The sequence below is a fragment of the Mytilus edulis genome, chromosome 12 (genome assembly GCF_963676685.1).
Source record: "Mytilus edulis chromosome 12, xbMytEdul2.2, whole genome shotgun sequence".
In the NCBI taxonomy this organism is placed as follows: domain Eukaryota; kingdom Metazoa; phylum Mollusca; class Bivalvia; order Mytilida; family Mytilidae; genus Mytilus; species Mytilus edulis.
The window spans coordinates 63,662,492-63,672,935 of NC_092355.1; the positions used below are offsets into that span (position 1 = coordinate 63,662,492).

The 10,444-nt window shown below is 33.0% G+C and overlaps 1 protein-coding gene across 1 annotated transcript; it reads left to right on the top strand.

Annotated features, from left to right (window-relative positions):
• The first annotated feature begins 3,954 nt into the window (after nt 1–3,954).
• Nucleotides 3,955–8,320, top strand: LOC139498890 (uncharacterized). The gene is made up of 2 exons (XM_071287479.1): nt 3,955–3,993; nt 5,198–8,320. The coding sequence occupies exon 2, from the start codon at nt 5,201–5,203 to the stop codon at nt 6,842–6,844; it is 1,644 nt and encodes a 547-aa protein (XP_071143580.1). The 5' UTR covers nt 3,955–3,993; nt 5,198–5,200; the 3' UTR covers nt 6,845–8,320.
• The last annotated feature ends 2,124 nt before the right edge of the window (nt 8,321–10,444 follow it).

The window sequence follows — 10,444 nt, forward strand, 5'->3', positions numbered from 1 at the left end:
AACTGACAAAGCCATGGCTAAAAAAGAAAAAGACAAACAGACAAACAATAGTTCACATGACACAACATAGAAAACTAAAGAATTAACAACACGAACCCCACCAAAAACTAGAGGTGATCTCTGGTGCTCTGGAAGGGTAAGCAGATCCTGCTACACATGTGGCACCCGTCGTGTTGCTTATATGATAACATATCCGGTAAATAGTCTTAATTCGGTAGGTCACATTCATGAAAGGGAAGGAGATTGTAGTTACGACCTAAGGATCATATCCAATATCATTTGTGAAACGTTTATTCTATAACGGTCAACCAACTCGTGATGGCGTCCGAAAAATTTACGAAGGGATGATTTCAACTTCACCATTTGGAACTCTTGCTTCCTTGTGATCAGCAACCCTCTATCAAGATAATCATGATAGGAAATGCAAGCACGGGAATATCATATCGTTGGAAATTGAAACTTATTTGCATATCTCACCTAAACTGCTTTTAAAGTAAATTGGAAATTTGCCAAAAACTTTTTTATTAATAAGTTCCATTGGAAATTTGCCAATAACTTAGTTTAATGAACTTCATTGGAAATTTGCCAATATAAAATGTTGCTGATGAAGCTTTTTATACTTCCGCAAAAATTTTTTGGTCGTATATTGGTATCACGTTGGCGTCAGCGTCGTCGGAGTCCGAATACTTTTAGTTTTCACATTATAACTTTAGCTTAAGTTAACAGAAATGTATGACATTTAAACACAAGGTTTATGACCATAAAAGGAAGGAAGGGATTGATTTTTGAAGTTTTGGTCCAATCAGTTTAGGAATTAGGGGTCAAAAAGGGCCCAAATAAGCATTTTCTAGGTTTTCGCACTATAACTTTAGTTTAAGTGAATAGAAATCAATGATATTTTGAAATAAAGTTTATGACCACAAAAGGAAGGTTGGGATTGATTTTGGGTGTTTTGGTTCCAACTGTTTAGGAATTAGGGGTAAAAAAAGGGGCCTAAATACGCATTATTCTTGGTTTTTGCCAAATAACTTTAGTATAAGTAAATAGAAATCATTGAAATTTAAACACAAGGTTTATCAACAGAAAAAAAGGTTGGAATTGATTTTGGGAGTTGAGATTCCAACAGTTTAGGAATTAGGGACCAAAAAGGGGCCCAAATAAGCATTTTTCTTGTTTTTCGCACCATAACTTTAGTATAAGTAAATAGAAATTTATGAAATTTAAACACAAGGTTTATGACTATAAAAGGAAGGTTGGGATTGATTTTGGGAGTTTTGGTCCCAACAGTTTAGGAATAAGGGGCCCAAAGGCCAAAATTAAACTTTGTTTGATTTCATCAAAAATTGAATAATTGGGATTCTTTGATATGCCGAATCTAACTGTGTATGTAGATTCTTAATTTTTAGGTCCCGTTTTCAAATTGGTCTACATTAAGGTCCAGAGGGTCCAAAATTAAACTTAGTTTGATTTTCACAAAAATTGAATCCTTTCGGTTCTTTGATATGCTGAATCTAAAAATGTAATTAGATTTTTGATTTTTGGCCCTGTTTTCAAGTTGGTCCAAATCGGGGTCCAAAATTAAACTTTGTTTGATTTCATCAAAAATTGAATAATTGGGGTTCTTTGATATGCCAAATCTAACTGTGTGTGTAGATTCTTAATTTTTGGTCCCGTTTTCAAATTGGTCTACATTAATGTCCAAAGGGTCCAAAATTAAACTAATTTGATTTTAACAAAAATTGAATTCTTGGTCTTTTTTGATATGCTGAATCTAAATATATACTTAGATTTTTGATTATGGGCCCAGTTTTCAAGTTGGTTCAAATCAGGATCCAAAATTATTATTATATTAAGTATTCAGCAATAGCAAGAAATCTTCAATTGCACAGTATTGTGCAATAGCAAGCAATTTTCAATTGCACAGTATTGCGCAATAGCAAGAAATCTTCAATTGCACAGTCTTGTGCAATAGCAAATATTTTCAATTGCACAGTATTGCGCAATAGCAAGAAATATCTAATTGCACAATATTGTGCAATAGCAAGAAATTTTCAATTGGAGTTATCTTTCTTTGTCCAGAATAGTAGTTGAAAAAACTTAAATCATTGTTTTATCCTTTCGGTTCTTTGATATGCTGAATCTAAAAATGTAATTAGATTTTTGATTTTTGGCCTTGTTTTCAAGTTGGTCCAAATCGGGGTCCAAAATTAAACTTTGTTTGATTTCATCAAAAATTGAATAATTTGGGTTCTTTGATATGCCAAATCTAACTGTGTGTGTAGATTCTTAATTTTTGGTCCCGTTTTCAAATTGGTCTACATTAACAAAAATTGAATTCTTTGGCTTCTTTGATATGCTGAATCTAAACATGTACTTAGATTTTTTTATTATGAGCCCAGTTTTCAAGTTGGTCCAAATCAGGATCCAAAATTATTATATTAAGTATTGTGCAATAGCAAGAAATTTTCAATTGCACAATATTCAGCAATAGCAAGAAATCTTCAATTGCAAAGTATTGTGCAATAGCAAATATTTTCAATTGCACAGTATTGCGCAATAGCAAGAAATTTTCAATTGGAGTTATCTTTCTTTGTCCAGAATAGTAGTTGAAAAAACTTAAATCATTGTTTTATACAATATACAATGTATATTCACTTTTACTACCAACTGATAAATTAAAACAATCTTTACCATTCGGTGATAACAAGCACTTTTTTTTACATTTTAATATTTTATGATGTATTTAAATGAGTAGTTATTGTTGCAAACTCCATTAGAAATTTGAATTGAGATCAGTTTTGGAATAAGGGAAAGGGGGATTGGAAAAAAAATGGGGGGGGGGGTTCAATTTTTCTCATTCCAGATTTCAGAAATAAAAACAAAATTTCTTTTTTTTTAGAGGATTAATATTCAACAGCATAGTGAATTGCTGAAAGGCAAAAAACAAATTTTAAGTTTATTAGACCACATTCATTCTGTGTTAGAAACCGATACTGTGTCAACTATTTAATCACAATCCAAATTTAGAGCTGAATACAGCTTGAATGTTGTGTCCATACTTGCCCCAACCGTTCAGGGTTCAACCTCTGCGGTCGTATAAAGCTGCGCCCTGCGGAGCATCTGGTTTGATTATCTCACCTAAACTGGTTTTAAATTATGTATATTGGAAATTTGCCAATGACTTTAGTTTAATAAACCTTATTGGAAATTTGCCAATATAAAATGTTTTTGTTTATATTTAGCCATGATTATTGTAGTTTCAAGACAATAAATTGGAGTTATCTTTCTTTGTCCAGAATGGTTGTTGAATCACCTTAAACCAATGCTAAATATGAAATATTCTTTGAAAATTGGAGTTATCTTTCGTTGTCCAGAATAGAAGTTGAATCTGCGGTCGTATAAAGCTACGCCCTGCGGAGCATCTGGTTGGTTATTATCTTGAATACTATTATAGATAGAGATAAACTGTAAACAGCAATAATGTTAAGGTAAGATCTATACACATCATTGGTTTTTAAGTAACTACATTTGATTCACACTGCCTTGAAGGTAGGTTTTCAATTGGTATACGTAGTCCAGAGATAGGTTTCGTGGAACACTAATAAACGTATCCAATACCGCATATCCATACAAAAATAAGAAACCAAAAGACGTAGAAGGTTAGCATTCATAGTTTATTTGTTCTTAAATTCATCCAGTTTTATGCATAAAATATCAAGAAATGAAATGGGAAAGTGTATGAAAAAAATGCAAGTTATACTCTGTTCACACTAGGGACTATGAACGAAAACCAAAGGACGATAACTGTGTCCTTGGACCATATTCTCAAATTTCATATGACATTTATCTTACCATAAACAAATATGTCTAGTCAGAACAATTAAACTTTTCAAAAGTTGTATTTAATGTTCTAGATATTGATTCCATTGTTAAGAATGTTATAAGATACGCATTCAAGACGGGTAGCCATATTTAAAGAAGAAATAAATTGAGGTATGTTTATCGTTATATTGACATTTTGGTAGTATGTAATTACAAAATTAAATGTAAAATATTGAATGCAATATAGAATTGTCATTCTTTCTGAATAGAAAATAATTGTATCTGAATTATTGTTTGACGAACGCTAGTGGGTATATGATTTATTATACATACTTTTCCCGAAGTGTCTGAAAAATGCTTATTTTTTATGACTCAACTTTAAATAAATGTGTTGCATTATTACCCTATGTTAGAACAAAAATTTAAAAGACTCAACATAACTTATACCTGACAAAGGAACTAATAAGACCAACAGTAAGTAGAACACGATATTTGTTCATAGTTTTACAAAATTCTCTGTGTTCCGAATAAACTTTTGTTGAATGATACAACATGTTTTTAAATTTCAAAGATATGTAATTACAGAATTAGGTAACGTTGATAACTGTACCACTTAGTGACTACGACGTAAAGGTCAGTTACTAAGTAATCCAGAACATTTTTAAATCCTATGTCTTATACACCTATTGTGAGTTTGCTCAGTTTGGCAAGATATTCCTTCACAAAATCAACATCTTGGTACTGTCAAAAAGAAATTCTACATTTCAGGATAAAACTGGATGAATTTTAGATGCCTTGTGTATCTTGATGATTTTAGTATCTTTTGGAAATCTTTTGATGAAACTTTACAAAACATGACAACTGTTTTCCATCGATTCCAGTCAGCAAACCTAAAACTTAAACCAAAGAAATGTGCCCTCTTTGAAGAAGAAGTGTCCTTTTTGGGTCACGTCGTTTCCGAGGAAGGAGCTAAGTGTAACCCTGAAAAAATTCTATTCTGTTTTCTAAATCCTCATCATTAGAATCTCCAAACTAAAAAGACAAATGGTTTCATAAAAGGAATGGCCTACGACGACACATATAATTTTTAGGAAGAGATAAATCATACTGAGATTCAAACAACAAAAATCTCTGACACTCTCATTATCATCAAGATGCTTGATTTATTGCACAACTGTTACGCTTAGAGACGTTTTTATTTTTCATACATCCGATGTACCCATGAGAATCTTTTCTATTAAGGTTAAACCAATTTTCTCTCCAAAAAATGCTAGAGGTCTGGGCGACGACTAACATTTTTTCTAAAAAGGTATAAACGATATTGACTCAAGTAGTATATATAATTTACCGAATACCTGTAATACATATGTTTCAGACAATGGAAGACACTCAATGTGAATCGTGTAAAACACTAGGTAAGAACAGCATATCGGCTCATTGGTGTGTCACGTGTAAAAGTGCATTATGCTCAGAATGTACAGAAAACCATCACACCCTACCCTTGACTCAAGAACACGAACTCGTTAATATTAACGACCAGCCAGATCATCCTACTATCCCTCACCAAGGCTGTTCAAAACACAACAAATCGCCTTTTGAGTATTTTTGTATCGACCATGATACTCTATATTGCAAAGAATGTAAAGTAGAAACACATTGCTTCTGTCAAAAAGTTATGTCAGTTGACATAGCATCTAAAGGCGTTAAACAGTCTGAGTCATTCGTCGAGACTATTGAACTCATTAATCATGTTTTAACTACTACATCAATCATTTCAAACGACAGACACACCTTAATTGAGAGGATAGAAAAACAAGCCATTGGAGTCAAAAATGAAATAATGAGATTGAGAGAAGAATTAACGATTCGTCACATCGAATCTCTGTGGAAGTCATTGCTAGAGGATCTGAAACTACAAAAAGATAAAATAGTAACAAACGCTAAAGAAATGCTTAGTGAAATACAAAATATTGAAATGATAACAAAAGAACAAAAGGATACTTTTGATAAAGTTGAGAAACATGGATCAGAAAAACAAGCATTCATTGCTGTTCATAGTTGCAAAAGTCTTCTGGATATTTTCGAAAAGAGACTTATTACCATGACAGAGCAAACAACTCAACCTACAATTAAGCTGAATCAAAACATGCTTCAAGAAAACATTACGTCTATTGGAACACTTGAAATAAAAGAAGAACCATCTGTCATTACATGTGTTCATACAAAAAAGCACCAGCCGCAAATTCCTCTTGGAAAACATCATGGATTATCATCGTTCGTTCATAATCAAGATAAAGATATAGGGAATATGCGACATGTTATCAAGGGAATAATAATAAACGAGAAAGACGAAATCATTACAACTGTTTATTCATTTTTGTCTGATTCAAGAATAATGGTCCATGACAATATGGTTAATTTCAAATACCAACTTAATATTGAATTCCGACCAGGGCAAATTGCTCTTATTCCAGATAAAAACATGGGTGTAGTTACATCGTATTTACAAGATTTTATACAATTTATAGACTTTGACCAAAAGAAACTTTTAAATAAAGTATACTTAAAAAAGAGTGAACTAGGCGGGATTGCTGCATCCAAACTAAACGTGTTTGTTGGAACGAAAGGAAACATATCGCTTCTTGATCACAAAGGCAGTTATATTCGTTCTATTGAAATATCTAACAGAGAACTAACACCGTGGTACATCGTATTTGATAGAAATATCTATTACAGTGACAATGAGCTAGTTTGTTGTTTGACAGTCGACGGCAAAAATCTGTTTACATACAAACCGCAAGACAACAAAAGACTGCATGGGGTAGCAATAGACATGGAAGGATTTGTGTACGTTTTTGCTCATAATAAAGGAGTTTGTAGATTGAGACCGGACGGAACATTTACTGACATAGTTGTTGATAAACAAATAACGCGGACCCAGGATATTGGCTTCAACAAAGACTGTACTAAATTGTACATCGCATGCGGTAAAAGCATCTTAGTTTATAATCGTTTCAACTGATCTTAGTGGGAAATTTGAAGGCGGTTTTCAATTTGGAAGTTCAAGAGTGTCCACATACTTGAACTAGTTAAATTACAAGAATAAAAGGAAATGAATAGTTTCACAAACATAATCTAATTATATATAAGTGATGTTAATCGTCAATGATCCACACAACATATATGCACACACAGATCAAAGTGAATCAAATATAGAAATTCCTTTGGTCTTTTCAATTCAATATCATTGTTTTAAGGCTAATAATAAGGTATTGAAGATGTGGCCGCGTTTGAACCACAAACCTTACCCTTTGTGAATACGAACCTTTGCATCTACAACATTTTAACACATAGTTGGTCCTAGATATGTAACAGTAAGATGAATTGAGTATTTCCAATTGTTTTATGAAATTATCTACCTGATAATTTTAGAAAATGGGGAAGTGTCAAAGAGGCAACAACCCCAACAAAAAGCAGATAACAGCCGAAAGCCTCTGAAATGGGTCTTCAATGCAGCGATAAAATCCCGAGTCCGAAGGCGTGCTTCAGCAAGCCCCTAAACAAAAATGTATACTAGTTCAGTGGATATGGACGTCATACTCAATAAACTCATCATAGATACCAGGATTATATCTTGTATTGATGCCAGACGCGCGTTTCGTCTACAAAAGACTCATCAGTGACGCTCGAATCCAAAAATGTTAAAAAGGCCAAATAAAGTTGAAGAGCATTGAGGACCAAAATTCCTAAAAGTTTTGCCAAATACACCTAAGGTAATCTATTCCTGAGGTAGAAAAGCCTTAGTATTTCAAAAATTCAAAAGTAAACATTTAGTTTATAGATATGACCATATCAATGATAATTCATGACATCACAGAAATGCTGACTACTGGGCTGGTGATACCCTCGTGGAATTAAAATTAACCAAAAGTGGCATCGACCCAGTGGTTTTAATAAACTTATCATACAAGGACTTAGTTTTGTATCAACTGCTAAATGTATAAAAGAAACTAAAATTAAAATCATACAAGACTAACAGAGGCTTCTAGTTTGGGATAGGTGCAAAAATGCAGCGGGATTAAACATTTTTTTTTTTAGATCTCAACCCTCTCCCTTTACATCTAGCCTATGTAGAAAAACAAACCCACAGCCCTCCCCTTATACATCTAGCCAATGTAGACAAAACAAACCCACAACAATATGCAAAGTAAAACACAGTTTAAAGAAGTCCGAGTCCGATGTCAGAATAGGTGACAAAAGAAATTAAACAAAATGAAAATGATACACAAATTAACAAAGGACTACTCGGAGTTACTAAGCTCCAGACCTCAATTAAACTGATTGAAAGATTATGTCTTCATCATATCAATAATAAGCACAGTTCCTCCAATTAAAAATGCAACCCCCTCTTTCATTCTGTCTATAGCCCTAATATTTTTGTAATTTTCAAATCTATTTAAATTATGTAGTAATTACCTTAAATAATTAATTGCTTTAAATAAAACATGTTAAAAAATATGTTTAAACTTTGTTTTTATTTTGCCATGATATTTTGAATGAGGGGCGAACGATACCAGATTGCCATTCAAACTCATACATCGAAAATAAACTGACAACGACATTGCTTAATAGAAAGAAAAAAACCCAGACAATAGTACACACGAAACAATATAGAAAACTTAAGACTAAGCAAACCGAACCCAACTAAAAACTCAGGATGATCTCAGGTGCTCCGAAAGGTGAGCAGATCATGCTCCATCGTCATGTTGCTCATGTTATTTAATACAAACCCGGTAAATAGTCTAATTTGGTGTGTCACATTCGTAAAAACGGATTCGTGCAAGTGGCTTTCATTGGGGGGTGCCGATCCCAGATCCCGCTTACTGTTTTGTCAGATTCCCGTATCCCGCTTACACTATGTACGTAAGCAATTCTCATTTTTTTGTCATTTCCTGGGTCCCGCTGGTAGTAGGGTGCCCAATCAATTTTATCGACTTGCCTTCACGGAATAACACATGGCTATATTTAATATCATTGGAAAGAGGAGAATAAGCCTCATCGAAATAGCGTTGTCGTCGTTGTCTACCGTGGTCACGTTTTTTTCAAATCAGGGTCAAAGGTCAAAGCAAAAATTCAAGAAAAATGTACAGTCACGTTTAGATAGCTTGATTTTCCTAGATCTATGCGTTTGGAGCAAAATAAAACAACTAATTTATAGAAAAATATCTTTTGTATCTACAATTAGAACTTATTCTATATTTTTTCCGCCAAAAATGACTTTAGATTGACTTTTTTTGCATAGAGGGTGCAAATTTGAAATTTTCAAACAGCTGTTAAATAACAGTGACCTTGACCTATTTCAATTTCTAAATTTGTTTTTTTTTGTATTCAATTCGTTACAAGTAATATTTAAAGATGTTTTTTTATATCTTAAGTTTAATCATTTGTCGAAAACAAAATGTGTTTTTCACGTCTTTTGATAGTAAGGTGTTCGTCATTTTCTAGGTAAATATCAAATTTTTGTTATTAGGTGCGACATAGTATATATAAATGATTTGTTCCGAAATTATTACGTCGAACTTGGTTGAATTTAAAGCTCTGTGTATAGCTTTGCTTTAAAGAAGTAAAAATTACTGCAAACAGAGAAAAAGGGGGGAGTTATGAAAACAAAACATCTATTAGAACAGGTAAAACACCCCTTCCTACATATACAGATGATTAAATGAGCAACAATTGCCTATAATGTTTATACATATTCCAAAAAATGTAATAAGGGAGAGGGTTACGTACAGCACCGATGTGTTTACAAACAAATGCAAACAAAAAGGCGTGAGAAACCAAAGGAACATTAAAAACTTATAAAATGAAAACAAGCAGACAACAGTATGGCTAAAATACAAAAAAAAAAAGATCAAATGCAAATAGAAAATTATGATTGAGGCTAGCATTACCTACTACGTTCTATGGTCTCCTGTAGTTTAAGCCCACCAACCATGCCAAGGTCAGAGAACATATGGCATGTTTTTTTTTAATATTTTTTACATATCTTTCGGAATCCCCACTAGAAAGATTATTACTATATTTCCAACGATATCAAAATTGATTATATGTTCATCTTCGTCGTCATCAATGTTTCTAATTGCAACCCGACGAGTATTTACATTTTGACATATGTCATTTGCCTGACTTTGGCATACATCTGTACATAATAGATTTTGTCGAAGCAAATGCAACCCTTTGTAAACACAGATTTCCCCTACAAGTACAAACTAAATCTTGCAGAAATTCGGATGACATCTGACCTTCGAGATAGCGAAGTTTTTTTTCTTTTCTCATTCGAACTGAGGAGGAGAATGTTAGGGTAGTTTTGCTATTTCTGAAGACATCTTTACGTCTGGAGTGAAGCTCTTTTTTCATATTGTTTAAAAGTAGATTCACAAGGAGGAAATTTGACAAGGGAGAAATTTTAAATTGTTGCCAATTTTACGCTCAATTTGTTTAAGCACAATGATCTACTTTTAGTTTTGACTTGAGATCATTCAACCTAACAACAAGATCTTGAGCTGCATCTATCGATTCATCGATGTCACAATAAGAAAGGTTTGACAAATCGGTGAAATTA

What these genes read in the sequence shown, in the direction of transcription:
- LOC139498890 (XM_071287479.1), top strand. Translation starts at nt 5,201, where the DNA reads ATGGAAGACACTCAATGTGAATCGTGTAAAACACTAGGTAAGAACAGC.